Source organism: Geotrypetes seraphini, chromosome 7, assembly GCF_902459505.1.
Source record: "Geotrypetes seraphini chromosome 7, aGeoSer1.1, whole genome shotgun sequence".
NCBI classification, from domain to species: Eukaryota; Metazoa; Chordata; class Amphibia; order Gymnophiona; family Dermophiidae; genus Geotrypetes; species Geotrypetes seraphini.
In genome coordinates this window covers 154,548,013-154,568,863 of record NC_047090.1, presented here as the reverse complement: position 1 = coordinate 154,568,863, position 20,851 = coordinate 154,548,013, and the positions used below count along the sequence as shown (strand labels likewise).

The window sequence follows — 20,851 nt, the reverse complement described above, 5'->3', positions numbered from 1 at the left end:
TCTATAAAGATGCAGGCCTAAATTTTTCAGCGCGCAGCTGAAAAATGGCGGTGGTGGCCATGGGAGTGACATGGGCAGGTCAGGAGCATTCTCAAAAGATGCGCCTGCTTGTATAGAATTCTGGGGGATCTGCACCTAATTTAGGCATGAGGATTTATACCAGGTTTCAGTGGGTGTACATCCTTGTGCTCAACATTAGGTGCGGATCCCGGCGCAAAGGGCCATTCCATAAATGGCACCCAATTCAGAGCACCATTTTTTTAGAACAGCGCTCTGTGCTCATTTTTTTCAGTGCCAAAATTTGGATGCCATTTACTGAACCTGGCCCCATAATTCTACCTCCACTGGGAATGCCAACACACAAATTGTATAAATGTAAGCGCACACTTTCCATATGCATAGTTTTCATTCCCATATGTAATCACATCATTTTCTAAGACTTTTTGTGCGTGTGCTTCACACGAGTAAAAAAAAAAACAAACCCTCTATTCCTTGATGATTACTATTGTAATATATGAATGTGAGCACCATGGGGTGTTTGTGAATGCCTTGTTTAGCCCAGCCTACAGTGGCATAGTAAGGAGGGGACGGGGGGCAATGGTCTGCTCCTGGCGCCGTCTTGGTGAGGGTACCAGCACCCCTCTCCTCTCCGCCCCCCCTTCCCCCACTCCTGCACCCGCTGCTCGCACGCTTTCACTTCACCCCGCCGCCGTACCTCTAACTCTTTGCTGGCATGAACAGCTCACGCTAGCATTGGCTCTCCCTCTGCCGTCACTTCTGGGACCCGCGCCTAGGAAGTGACGTCAGAGAGAGAGCCGAAGCCGACACGGCAGCAAGTTGGTTGATGCTGCTCGCATCGGGGAAGTTAAAAGAGGTACGAGGTAGGGAAGGAAGGGGTGAGCGCACATGCGGCGGGGGGGAAGGAGCGTTATGGCAGAGAAGAGGGTGGGGGAGGAGGCACCACTGCCCCGGGCGCCTCTCACCCTTGCTACGCCATGCCAGCCTACAGCTGCGGACGCGAGCATCCTCTGACCTGGTTTCTGAATTTCTACAGCTCTAACCCTTTGAGGATTAAGGCTTGCTTCCATTTATAGCAGTATGTGAAATATATCAACATCTACAAATAAATATATAAATAAACAGACAAACAAAAACCCCACAACCTTCGGAAAAGCAGAGCTGGAAAACTAGGAGAACTTTCTGCACACTGTTACATTCTGTCTACTGTTCAAGAAGGAAAAGAAGTCCTCATGATGCATTCAGAAACACTTAAACATAGCCAGCATTTTCCATCAAAATGGCCAGATTTAAGTTTTGCAAATGTAGCATTATAGCAGACTTGTGAGATGCCTATTAGAGAATGACACGGTGAAAAAATTGGTCCCCGTCACCGCCCCGTCCCCGTCTCACCATCCTCTGCACCGCCCCGTCACCGCCATTCCCTTCACCGCCCCTTCACCGCCACTGCCACCCCATTCACCGCCCCGTCACCGCCACTGCAACCCCATTCACCGCCCCGTCACCGTCACCGCTGCATACATAAAAGCCTCAAACGGGTACGATTTTATATACTTTTCTTTATTTACGTATAAAGGAAACATTCTTTAAAACTTTAAAACTTAGTTAAATATTAGTTAATAACTATACAAAAACAAACACGACATGTACTTTTAATGCTTACAATGTTAGCCTACATGGTAAGTAGACGCGGCCGCTGTACCTAATCGCGGCAAAGATCTCCCTGCCGTGATTAGCATAGTGACCGCGGCTACGGCTGCAAGTCTCCCCTCCCCCCAGCGATCACGGCAGGAGGGCACCCAACCCCTCCTGTAGACCCCCCCAACGGCCCTCCCGACAATCGCAGCAGAAGGGTACCCAACCCCTCCTGCCGGTCCTCCCAATGGCCTCCCCTAAGATCGCCGGCAGGAGGGTACCCAACCCCTCCTGCTGGACCCCCCCCCCAACGAACCCTCCCACCCCGGAACCCCCTTAGTCTTACTTTCCAAGTTGGACCGGACGGCTCCTCACACGTATGGCCAGCAGGCTTGCCTCCGTCCAAATGAGGCAGGCCCGCCCCTACCCTGCCCAACCCACAGGATCCTAGGGCCTGATTGGTCTAGGCACCTAAAGCCACTCCCGCTATAGGAGGGGCCTTAGGTGCTTGGGCCAATCAGGCACCGTCTCGTGAAAATTTACCAGACTTTTCAAACCACCCTCGTAATACGAAATGTTACTTTCTACACTGCCTACTTTTGGCTGGGATGTTCCTTATGTAACTGCTTGATATTAATACCTTCAATTAAAAAAAGAAAAAAAAAAGAATAACATTTACAAATATCTGGCAAAGCTGGTTTTTTTCCTATGATTTATAGAATAACATTTTTGGCTTGCTTTCCTGGGTAATGATTGATTTTCCTAGGCAGAACGAGTGCACCATATCAAGAAGACAGGGAGACAAAAGTTGTTAAATAGATAATTCATAAGGAACAAAAGAAACCTATGTTTAAAAAAAAAAATAGAGGCGGAGAAAAGAATTTGTGATATTGAGACCAGCAATTACTGCTCTGGGTGCTACCTTTTTTCTTCGGTATCCTTGTAAATGCATAGTTCATTATAAGTTGCATAAATTTGTTTTCTTTGAACCCTCACAGCTGACAACATTCCTATCACTGTCTAGGCTGGAGAAAGCTCAAGATGGATAAATAAATGAATAAATGACTCCCTTAGCACAGTTTTACCTATAACTGTTTTCTTTCTTCTATAATTGATTGCTTAAACTCCGTTTAACTTAATCTTAGATCTTATACGATGAGGACTTGAGTGAGACTTAAGATAAACTTTTTTCCTGATTTTATACATTATGTTTGAATTAATTTCTTTATTCTTGAATTTTGCTTTCCGTACAAGTATATACTTGATTGTTATATTTGAAAATTTATAAATAAATAATAATTAAAAAAAAAAAAAAAAAAAATAGAGTACCTTCCATTCCAATCATTATGCCTTGTTTTTGATAAAAATTCGTAGTTGTGATTCAGGGCTCCTTTTACAAAGCCGCGCTAGGGCCTCAACGCGCGGAACAGCGCGTGCTAAATTGCCGCATGCGCTAGCCGCTGCCGCCTCCTTTTGCGCAGGCGGTAGATTTTTGGCTAGCGCGCGCCAATCCGGTGCGTGCGCTAAAACGCTTAGCGCACCTTCGTAAAAGGAAGCCCTCGGTTTCATTCACAGCACGTAACTTGGAATTATGAGAGAATATGTCGCATTCGTGCTACCCACCACAAGCTGTATTACAGTTTCTTCTTTTTTTCATTCAACAACAGAAGTTGCGATTGATACTGGAGCTAATAGATTCAGAGGGTGTGAGATTCAGTGAGGTACAGATAAGTAAGTACAGAGAGATGCTTTGTGTGAACTAATTACAGCCGCCGGGACTTTAACTGCATGTAAAATGATCACTCAAACTAACCCTCTGTTTGACTATTTAACAATAACAAATGTTTTATTCTGGTGTGTGGTTGAGATTAGAGGTCTGCACGGGAATGGGTAATCGCGGGAATCCCCCCTAACCCACAGGACTCCCACGGGGACCCCCCTCTGGCCCACGGGACTCCCACGGGGATCCCCCTCTCTAGCCAACGGGACTCCCATGGGGATGGAAGGCTTTGGAAGCAGGGTTCGTCCATAGAATATAATGGACACGTCAGCCTTAGTAAAAGAGGGGGATTATAAGTGAATTACCTGAACAGAAAACAAAAAAAGGGTTCCACCAAAGAGATTCCACAAGGAAAACAGCAGCGCAAACACAAAAGAAACTGGAATTGATGATCCTGTCAGAAGTAATTGCTGCTTTTTATGGGGACGGGCGGGGATGGAGATAATTCCTTGCGGGGACGGGTGGGGACAGAGAGGATCCTGGCGGGGACGGGTGGGGATGGAGAGGATCCTGGCGGGGATGGGTGGGGATGGAGAGGATCCTGGCGGGGACGGGTGGGGATGGAGAGGATCCTGGCGGGGACGGGTGGGGATGGAGAAGATCCTGGCGGGGATGGGTGGGGACGGAGAGGATCCTGGCGGAGACGGGTGGGGACGGAGAGGATCCTGACGGGGATGGGTGGGGATGGAGAGGATCCTGGCGGGAATAGGTGGGGATGGAAGGATCCTGGCGGGGATGGGTGGGGAAGGAGAGGATCCTGGCAGGGATGGGTGGGGATAGAGAGGATCCTGGCGGGGACGGGTGGGGACAGAGATGATCCTGGCAGGGATGGGTGGGATTTCTGTCCCCGTGCAACTCTCTAGTTGAGATTTCTGCCCTCTCCCAGCTGTGCCTCTTGGAACGATATCGGCTACCCTCCTTGTCCTTCTTCCTGCCTTAAAAATAGTCTGGTGGAGGTTCTTTTTCTTGTAAAAGTGACGTCTCTGAGGACAGCTGCCATTTGTTTTCTCTGCAAAGGGGAATACAAAAACTTGTGTGCAAAAATTCTCTCTTGGTGTCATTGAAGTTTTCTTCTCAATTAGTTTCTGCCGACCAGCTTTAGGTTTTCTGCTTTACTTTCTCACCCTCACTGGATCTGGGTTTAGTTTTGAAGCGGCCCAGATGGGGCAAACACAGGGATTCCTTCTAGTGGCACACAAAATATGAACAGTATATCTCAGCATGGTTCGCAAGAAGGTATTTAGTCGCATTTCATTTTAAGGAAAGCTTCGGTGTCTTGCTTTTGAAAAGAGTGAACAATTTCTTCTTGAGCTCTGGAGGTTCCTGTTCGTTTCCATCTTCTTTTTTTATTTTTTTAAATAAATCTTTATTCATTTTAAAACATACACAAAGTGCATATAAAAAATACAACAATTGGTACAATAAAACAGCACTTATAACTACCAAATAGTAATAGAAATATCTTTCCCCCCCTCTCCCCCCACCCATCCCAGATGTGTGTAAAACTCTATTAAAAATGGAAGACTAATTGATTGGTGGTTACCAAATTTGCTAATGGGCCCCAAATCCCATTAAAGTTTTTACAATGACCAGTTAGTTCTGAATTCATACGTTCATATCGATAGAATAAGCACAGGGATTCAGTCTATCGCAATTCTTCCAACTTTTTTGTGATCATCTGTATAGCAATCCCAGTCAGAACAAGAAGTATTTATTCTTCGCTGCAGAAATTGGAGACTTGGGTTGTAATAGAGTTCCGAATAGTACAATATCATATGACATTGGAATGGAAGAATCCAGTATCCTATTAATTGTAACCCATATCTGTCTGTACGTATGGCTCAGCTGCATGCTGTGAACACATTTTTTTTTAATTTTTTTTAAATGAAACGGAAATGCTGCCCATTCAAAGCAGAGGAGCACAACCCTGACCTTCCAGAACTGCAGATATACCTGCTTTAACGATATGAACTATGAATATTCACCAGGCATATCTGCTTACCTTCGATTTGTTGATCTGAGAACCAGATTAATTTGCACGGCTTGGTTACAGAAACCCAAACCTGAAGGGCCAATGCAAGAATATTGGGTGCCCTAGATAATAGTTTCAGCCTAACAGCCCTCTCTGCCTCTCCCCAGTTCATTTCCAGGTCCTTAGCCCGTTGGCTCTCCCCTCCCCCCCCCCCAAGATTTTTTTATTACTCTACAATCATCATCTCCCTACAACAATTCTATAAAAATTCAATTGGATTTCACACTTAAACTTTGTTTGCAGGTACAGGTACTGAGGCTTCTTTGAGCTTGTGTGGCTGTAGGAGCTTAATTCAAGCTCAATTTATTTGATATACTGCTAATAAAACCAAGGTTTAGAATAAAATACAATAATAAAAATGAGTAAAAATAAAAGGGTGGGAGACAAAATTTGACAAAGCACGGACTGACGATGAACTGGTTGCAGAAACATAAGGAGGAAAAAAGATAGGTGAGTTGCAAGAAAAACAAAAAGGTTGCGGAAGGAGAGGAAACATTTTCGATCTGTCCACAGGAGTCAAGAAAACTCAGCTGCTTTTTTGCTGTGTCCCCCCCCCCTTTTTCCCCCTCCCATAGCTGTCACTTTAGATCAGTGGTTTCCAAACCTGTCCTGGAGGACCACCAGGCCAGTCGGGTTTTCAGGATAGCCCTAATGAATATGCATGAGAGAGATCTGCATATAATGGAGGTGCCAGGCATGCAAATCTACTCCATGCATATTCATTAGGGCTATCCTGAAAACACGGCTGGCCTGGTGGTCCTCCAGGACAGGGTTGGGAACCACTGCCTTAGATGACTGTCTAATTTTGCTTAGAGGTTGGGCTGGTCCCTCAAGCCTGTTTGTGGCCCACCAGTAACCAGAGGTCTGCAGTTATGATTTAAGGATTCAGAAAAGCTCACCCATAACAACTTTTGTGTGGGAGGAATGAGAAGTAAAGCATGGCACTGGACAAGGTGCCCCTTCAACACAAGGAGAGAGAATGATTAATCTCTGAATCCAGATATGGCCCTACGTATGCAACTCCGAAGACTCCTACGCCAAGCCGCAAGTTACTTGTCTGATAAGCTTTCTGATTTCATATGTTGAACAGACTTTTCTTCAAAAGGCTTTCTCACTCACATAAAGTGGGTGGAACCTGCCAATGCCGCGCCTTCCATAGATGCCAGCTTCTCAAAATGATTGGGGTGTTGAAAACAACAGAAATTTCCCTTCCTGGATCCAATAAAAAAGATTACTCAGTATATGGGGTGCCCTGTACCCATAGAGCTGGCACCTATGACTTATTTGCTTCCTCACTCATCTTCTGTGTTGTCCTTGATTTAAGTTTAACATACTGGTCTTTGTGTGCAATACTGCAGGAAACCATCCCCATGTCAGTCGTTAAGGAGAGGGAAGAATCAGAGTGTGAATGGGCACAAAGTTGAAGGATGCATTGAAGCCTTGCATTGAAGAATGCTGGTGTAGAAGGACTGAGGTTAAGATAGACCAGTGGTCCCCAACCCTGTCCTGGAGGATCACCAGCCAATCAGGTTTTCAGGATAGCCCTAATGAATATGCATGGAGCAGATTTGCATGATTGTCACCTCCATTATATGCACATTTCTCTCATGCAGATTCATTAGAGCTATTCCAAAAACCTGACTGGCTGGTGGTCCTCCAGGACAGGGTTGGGGACCACTGAGATAGACACTAAAGAATGACAGTCTCTGGTATCCAGAGCAGATATTGTGATGTCATAATGCCTCATTCCACCAATGCCTAAGAGCAACTTCCATCAGTGATGTCACAATGGGTTCATTATCCTATATTTAGCTCAATAAGAATCAGAGTATAAATAGGCACAGCCACTGACCCTCAAGACTTGCATTGAAGAATGCTGGTGTAGAAGGACTGAGGTTGAGATAGACACTAAAGAATGACACAGGATGGTTTCCCACAGTTATCTTCAGGGATGGGGACGGTGACAAATTCTGTCACCGTTTCATTCTCTAGCTGTGCTTATAATATTTAAAGAATCTGTTTGTCAGCTTAAAATATTGATGAATAACAAAAGTTGTACAAGACAACAGTTTTGTACTGAACTTCTGCTAACTAATATCTTCTAGAAAATCTCCCAAAAATTATGCTTTAGAAACTTCAAAAGACAACCAACGGCGCAGAGAAAGTCAATAGGTTCTCACAGTGAGAGCTCTGCCGCATTTAAAGCAAAATTGAGAACTAAAACCATTCACAACTTTCAAGAATTTAATGAACGTGAGAGGTGTACCCTCAGTGTGAGGAGTTAGCGAAGTGGAGAGAAATTCCCCCAGCGCTTAACTGTGTTGGTATGTGAGCTCCATTACACCTGCACACCATCACTGGGTACACCACGTGTGCATTAAACAACAGAAAGTTATAATTAATAAATTTAATATGCTTTAAAAGTACAATAAGGCAAAGCACCCACTATGAAAACCCTCCAGTCGTACCCCAGGGAAAAAATTCACACTTAGCTTGACAATCTTCATCCAGGGAGCCTAATTGTAGTTGAGGCGTTGAAAATCATGACGACCCCATTCAAAGGTCCAACCTTGGCCCGGCTTCTGGGACTCGAAGTGTCCCTTCTTCAGGGACCCAAAGCTGACCTGGGAATGGAAAGCACAGAATCACAACGCCGCCAAAAAAGGACGGCGAGTGGGTCCGTCAGACTGGGAGGATCACTAATTGTTTAATGCACACGTGGTGTACCCAGTGATGGTGTGCAGGTGTAGTGAGTAATGGAGCTCACATACCAACACAGTTAAGCGCTGGGGGCATTTCTCTCCACTTCACTAACTCCTCGCACTGAGGGTACACCTCTCACATTTATTATATTCTTGAAAGTTGTGAATGGTTTTAGTTCTCAATTTTGCTTTAAGTGCGGCAGAGCTCTCACTGTGAGAACCTATTGACGTTCTCTGCGCCTTTGGTTAACTAATATCTTCTTTCATACCAATTAAAGTTCTTAGGATGTGCAGAAGAAGGAGCCACCATAGACACCCCAATAGTGCTCTCCGCTCAAAACACGGACACTCACAAACACCGAAGAGCTGATATTAAAATTGCGGGTCAGTCCAGATATTCAACCTGGGCTATTTCCGGTGACCGGCATTGAATACCTGAATATTTTTTTGGCCAGTTTAAATTGAACCAGCCAAGCTGCTATTCAGCACTAGCCTGTTAGTTTTAAACTGGCCAAAGCCTAATTTGGGCACCAAACTTAGCCAGTGATGCACTAAATATTGCCAGATAGGTGGTTATATCGCACAATATAACCGGCAATATGCAGTGAGAGATAACTGTCTATCTCCTACGAAATATAGCCAGTTAAGTGCCATTTAACTGGCTAGATGCTATTCCTGGCCAGTTAAATGGTTTTAAATATCAGGTGGCAAGCTTCCAAGTTTAATCAGTACTTGTGGCCTGGATTGGCCACTGTGGAAACAGGATACTGGGATAGAAAGACTATTGATCTGACCATAGGTGTCGGAATGGGGGAGGCCACAGGGGCCATGGCCTCCCCAAAAATTCTCAGACGCTGTGGTTTGAGCCCTCCCGCCCACACTTCTTCCAGTGTTTGCTTAAATCTTCGGGCAGCCACTGTGCAGCATCAAACAGCAGGCCTGCCCCGGAAGCCTTCATTCTACTTCCGGGGGCAGGCCTGCTCATGGATGCTGCACAGCGGCTGCTGAACATTTAAAGCTAAAGAGCCGAAAGGAGGTGGTGGGGGACTCGGGAGCTGTTTAGAGGTCGTGCGCCAGGGCGGAGCTCCTGGCCCCCCCCCAAAAAAAAAAAACAAAACAGCATTCTACTGCCTATGGATCTGACCCAGTATGGCTATTCTTATCTCACTCATTTCATAAACACACACTGAGTGGTTTACCAAACTACATAATATACAAAGAAATATAAAAAAAAGAAAAGAAAATACATCATTTGACAGGAAAGCAAAGAGAACGGATGAGGAACAATCAATGGCATATCACGTCTACCTCAAGAGGAGCCTGAAAGCAAACTCAGTCCATTGGGATACCCAGTCACCTTATACGTTTATGTTTATTTTTCATTTGATATCCTGCTTAAAGCAAAAAGTCAAAGCGGTTTACAAAATAAAATCACATTGAAAGGAACGCCAATAGTATATATATATATATATACAATAGTGTATATATATATAAAAAGATAAAACAATCAAACAAGAAACATTCTCACAATCAAATTAAAAAATATACAATGACATAGATAAAAATTAATAATAAACATACTGATACATTTTTTCATTGGCATATGTGTTTAATCCCTTCTCAGGCCCCTTAGACATTAATATACTCTTTGCTGTCTGAACAAGTTCCAGCTTGAAGTCCAGGCACGAAGGCAGCTGGGTCATTGTCTTTTTTTATTTCCTATGGGAACATTTTTGACCATTTTAAAGCTCTGGGAGAGGGCAAAGGAGCAATTCCATAAATGGTAAATCTTACTCATGCCAAAACACATCACATACAGTGTAAAGACCTGAATATTCAGAGTAAAGGGGTAGGTGATTGTTCAGAGACAAGCAGGGCATCTGAGCCTATTTTTTAAACAGAAGGATGCAGGCAAATCACCAAATATCTTTTAGTTAGTGTGTGTTTGTGTGTGTGAGAACCTTCAACTTTGCAACCCCCAACCCAATTAATTTCAACAATACCACTCCCCCCAGAACAATACTTTAAAAACGCATACTTGATCTATTTTGGCCACACGCCAAGTTTGTGTGGCCAACTACCCCCTAAAAACTGCTTAGTTCGCCTAATGCTAAACTGGTCCTGTGGATGGGCCTGGCTGCCCCCCAAATCGGGCCATTCTGAGTAATCAGTTATGTAGCTGTTATTCAATGGCCACAACTCTCCTACCCACCCACCCCTACCCCCAGGAAGGCTGAGAATGCTGCCTCCACCGCATCTCCAGCCCAGGCCAACCTATGGGAGAGGAAGTCCTGATCCGGCAACTGAAACAGGAACTTTCTGCATGAAAGTGTACAGTTGTAACCATCTGAGCCTCGTGGGATGGCTCTGAATTTTTTCATTTCCATAGATCTTCAGGCGATGCAGACTGTGAAATTCAGAGGAAGGCATAACAGTATTACTCAAGACAGAATGTTCTTAGGATGAAACCTCCAAATCTACCAGACTGGCCCCACTATCTATTATGAACCATGAGTGTGTGTGTGTGTGGGGGGGGGGGAGCCACACGCTAGAGAATGACACGGTGACAAAATTCATCACCGTTCCCGTCCCCGCGGATAATCGCAGGAAATAATCCCATGTCATTTTCTAGTGTCTATTTCAATCTAAATCCTTCTACACCAGCATTCTTCAAAGCAAAGCTTGCGGGTCAGTGGCTGTGGCCATTCATAGTCTGATTCTTATGTGAGCCAAGGATAATGAAGCCATTGTGACATCACTGATGTGATTGGCTCTTAGGCACTGGTGGAATGAGGCATTATGACATCACAATATCTGCTTTGGATACCATTCTGTAGTGTCTATCTCAACCTCAATCCTTCTACACCAGCATTCTTCAAAACAAAGCTTGCGGGTCAGTGGTTGTGGCCATTCATACTCTGATTCTTCCCTCTCTCCTTAAAGAATGACATGAAGATGGTTTCCCGCGGTTATCCGTGGGGACGGGAACGGTGATGAATTTTCTCACCGTGTCATTCTCTACCGCAGTGTTTTTCAACCTTTTTTGGGCAAAGGCACACTTGTTTCATGAAAAAAATCACGAGGCACACCACCATTAGAAAATGTTAAAAAATTTAACTCTGTGCCTATATTGACTATATATAAAGTAATTCTCTTGAATAGGAATCAAATAAACACAAAGAAAGTATTTTATAATTACTTTATTATGAAATATTAAGTAAACAGAATAGTGAAAAATTATAAAATACTTTATTCAGTGCGAAACCTGGGCCTGTTTGGCTGAACACAAAGCTGATATTCTGGCTGGAATCGAAGAAAGACACACACGTAGCTCTTCGTCAACAGCTCTCAGTCTCTCTCTGTATTTGGTTTTTATAGCATACAAAAATAGACTAATATACCCTCCATCCTTTTTATTAAACCACAATAGCAGTTTTTAGCGCAGGGAGCTGCGCTGAATGCCCAGCGCTGCTCTTGACGCTCATAGGCTCCCTGCGCTAAAAACCACTATTGCGGTTTAGTAAAAGGTGACCATATTGTAAAATATAGACAGCAGATATAAATTCAGAACTGTGCATAGTAAGTGAAGGGAAGTTTTCATCTCTGGGAATTTACCCAGTTAACTATTAAGTTATTTGGGCAAATTCCTTTGAAAACTGTGGTAATACTGCCTCCACTTTGCTAAATTTAAAATAAAATCATTTTTCCTACCTTGTCTGGTGATTTCTGGTTGCACTTTCTTCTTCTGACTGTGCATCCAATCTTGCTTCCCTTCTATCAGCCTGTATGCTTTCTCTCCTCCACACCTCATTCCCTCCCCCAACTTTTTCTTCCTCTCTCCCTGACCTTTCTTTCTTTTTTTCTGTTTCTCTTCTTTCCTTCTGTTTCCCTGCCTGCCCCCTTTCTTTCTTTCTCCCTGCCGTTCCCCAAGCCACTGCCACTGCCACTGCCATCGGGGAACAGGACCCACCAATGGATAACAGGCCCCACAGCCGACGCCGATGCCGACGCATGCTCTCCCTGACGTCAATTCTGCAATCGGAGAGGAAGTTCTGCCCAGCCAGGCAGCGATTGGCTGGCCCGAACTTCCTCTCCGACTGCAGAATTGACGTCGGGGAGAAGAAGACTTATCGGCTCGATAGATTAGATCGCCAAGACAAAGTGAGTCCTGGGTGATCGACTCACTTTGCCTTGGCGAGCTACTGGCGCCCCTGCCTCGGGCCCCCTGTCAGCTCCGGGCCCCTGAATGCAGGACTGGTAGTACTGCCCTGATGGCGGCCCTGCGGCACACCAGGCAACATCTCGCGGCACACTAGTGTGCCGCGGAACAGCGGTTGAAAAACACTGCTCTACCGCACGCTACATTTTGTAAGCATTTCATTCACTTCCACAGCTGAGGCATTATGCTGAACAAAGCAATACACTTTTCATTTTAGGGGAGAGGTGACTATTATTACTGATAAGCACTGAGACCCCTGCACCATGCTTGTCTTGGGGACCCTCCAGCGGGTAAGTTTTCAGGATATCTATCTGCATGACAAATTACCATGTTCCGGGTTTCTAGTGTGCACATTTATCCACCGCATATTCTTTGTGAATATCCTGAAAACGTACTAGCTTTGGAGGTGCCCAGGAAAAATTTTGGAAACCCAGTGCCATAATCTGAAACACATATGTTGAGAATTGCTAACGAGAAAGTGCAGTTGAGAATGTGGGTCCAGTGAGATGCTAAAAGCCTGTGGGCATTTTCACGAAAAGACCCGGGCTGTGTGAATGAGAAAGAAGAATTTAGTGTTCCAATCAGCCCTTGGATAGCACCAAATGTGTTGGTGCCATCCAAGCACACAGCCTTGACAGTGATGAAATCATGTTGTGTCACAATGCACAGGTCAGACAAGACCTGGATATCAGGAACAAACTCCCAGAGCACTCTCTGTGACCTCTGGCTCTCCATCAGCTTCAGGACAGGCTTTCCTGCAGACACATGTATGTGCCAGTTTCTTAATGAAGCATCTTTAGAGGCAGCTGAACAGACATAACATAACAGATTAACTTCTATTCCGCGTAACCTTGTAAGTTCTATGCTGTTAACAAAGTTAAGAATAATTATTATTTAGTAAACAAATATGTCTTCAATTGTTTTCTAAAATGAGGTAGGCCTCTTGAACTCAGTGAACTCTCTCATACCAAGCTGGCAGATGGACAAACTGCCTGACCACCCTCATCTCATCTGCCCCATCTTACTCATCCTTCAGGAAATCTCTCAAATCTTTCCTCTACGACAAATTTCTTGAACCCCCCCCCCCCCCCATCACCAAATAATCAAATACTTCCATCCTGTAATTGATACTGGTTGTTTTCTTGACATTCACCACCCTGCATTGGTTTTGTACACTGCTTTGTTCTTTATAAGCCTCTCGCACTGCCTCTCCACTATATAAATATCTCTGCTGTATATATACAGTCTCCTGCATGGTAAATCTACATTGTTCTTCGCTGTATAAACACCTTTACTGAATATGTACAGTCCTCATTGTATCTTCGCTGTAAATGTACAGTCTCTTACACTGTAAACCGCTCTGAACTGTTTGTGGTACTGCGGTATATAAAATAAAGTTATTATTATTATTATTACTAGGGACTTCAAGTCCTTGTTCCAGAGTGCTACCTGAAAAGAGGGAACCATTGATGAAACTTTTTTTTATAATGGCAACCTTTTACCGAAGGAAAATTTAAAAAGACCGCGAGATTTTCGCATACGAGTTGAGGGAGCAATAGCGAATGAATCCACTAAGTAGCTGGGAGATAAACCAAACAAGACTTTGTAACGCAAGCTTTTTCTCACTTTCACTGTGTTTTGCATGCATTGCTTTTCTACAGGTATGGCAAGAAAGAAAACCAAGTGACGGAATCCAGTTACATACTTGCCGGCTGGCACTGGCTTTACCGTGACGTCTAAGCTGCAGTCCAAAAATAAGGCTTTAGCAGGAAATGACTCCGAGACACTCCTGCTGACACAAGCCTCCTGTAAATATGTTTTGGACTAATGGCGAAACATTTAAGGTCATCTTTGCACTGACTGGCTGCTCTGATGCTTGCGTCTTCGCTACAGAGCTGTGCTGCACTCCTAACTGAACCAGCAGCAGCTGAAATGACCAAACAGAGAATAAAAAGGGGATAGCAGGAATCCCAAAAAAGTATGATCTTGCTTTTAGGGAAAAATTGCCTTTTAAAAATGTTATTAGTTATTTTTGAGATTTTAGAACTTTTTGTATGTGGCACGAGACTTCAGGGTATATGGGCTGTACAACAATCCCCTTTGCTAGCATTGATGACTATGCTACTTTTTAGCAGTGGCGTACCAAGGGGAGGGTGTGGGGGGGAGGGCGGTCTGCCCTGGGTGCAGCCTTGGGGGGGGGTGCACAGCCGGCCAGGTCCGGAAAATTCCTGGGCTGCAACGGCGACGGCACTCAGCGGCTGAGTGCCATCGCAGAGGGGGGGGCGCTGATGCCGCTGAGTGCCGTCGCTGGGGCGGACTGCCCCCCCCTTCCTTGGTACGCCACTGCTTTTTAGGACTGGGACGTAAATCTCCTTTGGTTGTGATGAACTCCCCCAGTTTGTAGAGTAATGTGCGACAGCAGCTGTCCTTGAAAGAGAGCAAGAACCTGGGATACCACATAGTCAGATACGCAGTTCAGGTCTTGCCATCCACCGGATTTCTGAATTCTTTAATCTATAATGAAATCGCACACACACAGCAAGATGAACCTTTTTACTTTCAAACATTTTATTGATGACAGCAATAGTGTACAAAACGTATAAACTGCCAACCAGAAATACAACACACCAGAGGTAAAATAGCTTGAATAAAGAACATTGGTCATCAAATTGACACTAGTATGACCCAAATCTGTAGACCCTCTTCCCCCCGCTAAGCCCCTCCCGGATCACCAAATCTAAACATAAGGTAAGGGAGAATGTCCTGTAGAGGTAGAAAAGCTCTGGAATGTTGGCCAACAATGGTGACATGATCACACACTTCGATGTAGCTACCTTTGAGTTCCAAAGCCTGAGAGTACAGGCAGGCTGCTATTGCTGGTGGTACCTGAAAACAGCAAGCCACGTGCACTGCTTTCTAAAGTGTGAATCTCTGGGTCAGGGCTTTCTGTCTTAAAGAGAGATTTCCCCTTCCCCACCTCCAGCTGATCGATTCCACTGCCAAGGACCTTACCCGCCTATACACTGCACATGTGTAGAAAGTCTTACTGTGGAACTACATACAGAGGGGATATAGGGTCTATTTCAGGCTATTTGCACCTCACTGTACACCTACCGGGTATAAGTATTATAGCGTGAACCACATTCCTGGCACAATGATATTACAGTACAAATGTCCTTCCAAGACAATGTTTGAATAAATGCATGAAATGAAAACTAACCCTGCAACACCTCACAGATAATAATACATCTCGGTACTGTCTGGTAGTTAAATGCATTGAGCTCTCAACTTCTGCTCCAGGTGGAAGTCTGTAATCCTTTAAGGGACTTGGTAATATTGAATGCTACAAACTCACAATTCAGATCATTTTAATACAAAAACCTGCCTGTTCCAAAAAAAAAAAAAAAAAAAGGTCTGTTTTTATTTTTTACTTTGATTTTACATTGTAACTTATATAGCATCATCGATGCACGGGTTTGCGCAAAGTAAGTGTCCCTGCTTCATAGGACTTGCAGTGCAGTCTTGTCGCATTCTCTGTTTCGTGAGAAATCCATTTCATTAGCATTAAGGCCCTGATTCTGTAAGCAGTGCCTGCTGCGTGCCAGTCATTGGACAGGTGCTGCTTAGAGAATCGCTTCTCCCAAGGACCCTAGGCAAAGAAAATATAGGCCAGGGTTTTAGAGGCCTACATTTCTGGCATCCAGGATTCTTTCTGCATACAGCCAGCGGTGTACCGTACAGTGACGCTGAAGTCCGATGCCGCTCCTAAACACCCACTTCCGGGCTTCAGCGCCACTAGCTTTCAGGGACGTAGGTGTCGGTTCCAGAGGCCACATAGCAGTGGGTATTTTTTAATGAGGGTTTAATTGGGTTTTAATGGCACAACCAATTATCACGCCACTTAAACCCAATTAGGTTAGGTGGCGGTAGGGTGGCTACGGCCACCTATCTTTAAGCAGCTTTTGTAGAATCTGGCCCTAAGTTCTTTCAGATCTTCAAGAATCACTAGAAATTTTTAAAAAAACTTCAAACTTTCCATTTCAGCTAGCATGCAAAATTACTTTTCACTTAATTTTAATAGAATAAATTAAAAATGTGCTGACAATTACAATCTAGTATTCAGCAACAGGTGAGGTGGTTTATACAGTACCTGCTCCCAGGTAATGCAGAAGCACATAGGGCCAGATTTAGGGCATGAAAAAAAGAGGACACCTGGTTCCCAACCCAGCCCCGCCCCATTCCACCATGGTGGGTGCCCTGACCCATCATTCTGAATTTATTCAGTAATGGTGCGTGCAACTTTTTGGAATACCCCTGACACACCCACATTCTTCCCATGGCCACACCTACTTTTGAGTTGTGAGCTATGGGATTTGGGCTCCCAGCTTTATGGTGCATAGCCAGATACGCACCACAAATCCCAATCGGTGCCAATGAATTATAATAATTAGTTGCTAACAACCAATTATTGCTCATTAATGGCTCATTAGCCAATTAAGATGCACACAATTAGTCAATTAAGATGCACACAATTAGCCAATTAAGATGCACACATTTTGCCAATTAAGATGCACACAATTTGCCAATTAAGATGCACACAATTAGCCAATTAAGATGCCCACAATTAGCTAATTAAGCCGATTAGCCAATTAAGATGCACCCAAATTTGCATACAGTGCCTCCTGTTTAGGTTGTGCTAAGTTATCCGTCATTAACTCCGTATTAGTTAGATTGTTAACTGCCAAATGCCTGCTACGTCCCCACTGAGGGGAGAATTCATCAATAGGCACTAAACAATTTAGTGCGCGTAATCGATAAGCATACACTGAATGCTAAGATGCCCGTTATATTTCTGTAGGCATCTTAGCATTTATTACGCACTAATCATTACCGTGTGCTAAATTGCTTAGCACCTGTTGATGAATTCCCCCTTTAAAGTGCTGTTTCACCCACAGTAACCGCTAAATTGCCACAAGGCCCCTTAACATGACTCTGTGCTATCAGTTACTGCATCGTAATCCACACCCCAACCTCCAAACTCTATAAGTGGTGCCTACAAATATGCACGCAATTGTGCACTCACGGCCTCATGCTGTATATGGCACCCAAATATTGGCGCCGATCAGGACGGTGCTTAGCGCAATCCTATAAAAGTTGTGCGTACTTTATCGAATCACGCTTAGCAGCTGTGCTTGCCTTAACATTTAGGCACACCCATCTAGGCCAAGGAAAACCAGACCTAAATACCTGCATCTTAAGTTGTGCGCAGATTGGGTGTATTTTATAATGGTGCACAAAACTTTCAGGAACGTCCATGATCCACTCATGCTCCACCCCTCACCATACTCCCTTGTGAGATTAGTGCACTAGAAACGGATGCGCACCACTTTACAGAATGCGCCTACCAAGTTGTGTGCATAACTTCTAATTAGTGGCCAATCATCATCAATTAATAATTGTCATTTATTGGTGCCAATTCAGATTGTTAAACAAGCTGTACATGCAAATTAGAACATAAGAACAGCCTTACTGGGTCAAACCAATGGTCCATCTAGCCCAGTAGCCCGTTCTCATGGTGGCCAATCCAGGTCCCTAGTACCTGGTCAAAAACCCAAGGAGTAGCAGCATTCCATACTACCAATACAGGGCAAGCAGTGGCTTCCCCACATCTTTCTCAATAACAGACTATGGACTTTTCCTCCAGAAACTTGTGCAAACCTTTCTTAAAACCAGCTACAACCGTGGTGTACCAAGGTGGGGTGGGGCGGGGTGGACCGCCCTGGGGGGGGTGGACCGCCCTGGGTGCACGCTCCAAGGGAGTGCACAGCCGGCTGGGTCCAGAAGCTCCCATGTTGCTGAAAACGGCACCTCAGGGCGGCTGCTGTATTTATTCCAGAGCAGAGTCGGCAGCTGCGCTGAAGTGCACGAAGGTACCGCGATGATTACTTTTGCTGCCGCTGCTTCGGAAGAGGTAAGTGACGTCGGAGGGGGTGGACCGGCAACCGCAGTCATCACGGGACCTTGCCTCTGCCGGTCCAGCCCCCCTCCAACGTCACTTACCTCTTCCGAAGCAGCGGCAGCAAAAGTAATCATCATGGGACCTTGCTGATTTTGATGGAGAGAGAAAGAAGCATAGCAGGGTGGTGGAAGGAGAAAAAGGGGGTCAGAATGGTATGGAAGTGTGGTGAAGGGTGAGAAAGGGGGTAAGGGTGGTATGGAAGCGTGGTGAAGGGTGAAAAAGGGGGTCAGGGTGGTTGGAAGTGTGGTGAAGGGTGAGAGAAGGGGGTCAGAGTGGTATGGAAGTGTGGTGAAGGATGAGAAAGGGGGTCAGGGTGGTATTGAAATGTGAAAAGTGAGAAAGGGGGTCAGGGTGGTATGGAAGCGTGGTGAAGGGTGAGAAAGGGGGTCAGGGTGGTATTGAAATATGGTGAAGGGTGAGAAAGGGGGTCAGGGTGGTATGGAAGCATGGTGAAGGGTAAGAAAGGGGGTCAGGGTGGTATGTAAGTGTGGTGAAGGGTAAGAGAAGGGGGTCAGGGTGGTATGGAAGCATGGTGAAGGGTGAGAAAGGAGGTCAGGGTGGTATGGAAGTGTGGTGAAGGGTGAGAGGGGGCAGATGCTGATGGAAGTGGGGGGAAGGGAGAGGAGAGAGTGAAATGTCAGACCATGGGGGTGTGGGAGAGATGGAAGGGGGAAGCATAAAGTTTGTGGAAGGTGAATAGAAGGAGAGAAGATGCCATATAGAAGGAGCAGAGAGAGGGTAGACCGTGGATGAAAGGAAGAGAGTGACAAGAAGATGAGGAAAGCAGAAACCAGAGAAGACAAGGTAGAAAACAAATTTTTTTTTTTTTTTTTTGCTTTAGGGGAGATGCATTGCTGTTTCTCTGGTGTTGCATTGTATGCAGAATCCAGCTTCTTGGTGCTTCAAGTTTAATCTTTGTCTATGTATTTTTATTCTATCTCCCCATTTACAAAACTGTAGAGTGTTTCTTAGCGTTGGCATCTGAGCTGTTACCACCAGGGCTAAAAACCACACTACAGTTTTGTAAAAGGGGGAGGGGTTAGTTTGTAATTACGTACTAGGCGAAGATGTTTTTCTGTGTTCTGTGTGTTCGAAAAGACATGGTTTTCTGTTAGGATTGACTGTGTAGGATTGATCTGTACTAGTCTGGCTTGTTTAGTTTTACAATAGGTGTATTGATGTACTGCTCACTGCAGTATGTAAGATGCTGCCTTTTCCTAGGTACACTCTTGTGTGATGTGTGGATTGTTACTAAAAATCATGTTTTTCATACAGATGGGGGTGTCAAAAAATGATGGGCCCCGGGTGCCACATATGCTAGGTACGCCACTGAGCTACACTATCCACTCTTACCACATCCTCTGACAACGCGTTCCAGAGCTTAACTGTTCTTGGATTTACACACACAACTAATGGCACCATATACAGAATTTGGCCCTCAGAGATAGCATGGATTCAGTTAGGTTAGTGGTCTCAAACTCAAACTCTTTGCAGGGCCACATTTTGGATTTGCAGGTACTTGGAGGGCCTCAAAAAAATATTTAATGTCTTATTAAAGAAATGACTATTTTGCATGAGGTAAAACTCTCTTTACAGTTTATAAATCTTTCCTTTTGGCTAAGTCTTAATAATAATATTGTAATTTATAGCTAAAGAAACATATGATCAAGAAACTGTTTTATTTTACTTTTGTGATTATGATAAACATACCGAGAGCCTCAAAATAGTACCTGGCGGGCCGCATGTGGCCTCCGGGCCACAAGTTTGAGACCACTGAGTTAAGTGTATAACATAATTAACTAATTGGCACTAAATTGGCACTTGGTTGTAAGAAAGTACCAATAATTGGTATGAACAAGCGCTGACACTAATCAGCAGTTGCACGTAACCTAGCACCTCCCACATTAATTTTTTAGCAGGTACCATGTGCTAATGCGCAATTAAAATGACAGAAAAAAAAGCGCCCTAAAATACGCCACGTTCAGTCTGAGCTTAGCGTGCAAAAAGGTCTCCCAATAACCTGTGTTTAGCTCAGATTTTACTGCAGAAAGGCAGCCTTTAGTGCTGACACTGTAGCTGTGGAGGAACTGGTGGGCGGGTAAGTAGCTAAGTGCACAGAGGGTGGGGGCAGGGCAGGATTAACCAATAGGCCCAGTAGGCATGTGCCTAGGGCCCGAAATGGTCAGGGAGGCCTGATGAAGGAGGGCATCAACATTGTTTTATCTCAAACGGCGATGGGCCCCTCCAGCATCGATCGGCAATGCGGGCCCCCCCCCCCCGATTGGCAACACGGGCCCCCCCGATCGGCAATGAGCCCCCCCCCCATCAACGGCAAGTAAGACAAGCAAGCCACGCGGGTAAGAAAGGCAATGGGAACTGTAATTGTGCAAGCGGTGCTACTTGCCCAAAGCTTCCCTCTGATGCAGCTTCCTGTTTCCGTCTGGGC

The 20,851-nt window shown here is 44.9% G+C and overlaps 1 protein-coding gene across 2 annotated transcripts in view; it reads left to right on the top strand.

Annotated features, from left to right (window-relative positions):
• Positions 1–15,831, top strand: part of INF2 (inverted formin 2) — a 134,443-nt gene extending 118,612 nt beyond the window's left edge. Inside the window, exons 22-23 of one of the 2 annotated variants that reach the window (XM_033951722.1) lie at positions 3,321–3,384; positions 14,048–15,831. In XM_033951722.1, the coding sequence (XP_033807613.1) occupies positions 3,321–3,373 (53 nt within the window). In that variant the 3' untranslated portion in view covers positions 3,374–3,384; positions 14,048–15,831. Of the gene's footprint in view, positions 1–2,651; positions 2,918–3,320; positions 3,385–14,047 lie in introns of those variants that run through there. The other variant, XM_033951723.1, reaches the window with a different exon arrangement.
• The last annotated feature ends 5,020 nt before the right edge of the window (positions 15,832–20,851 follow it).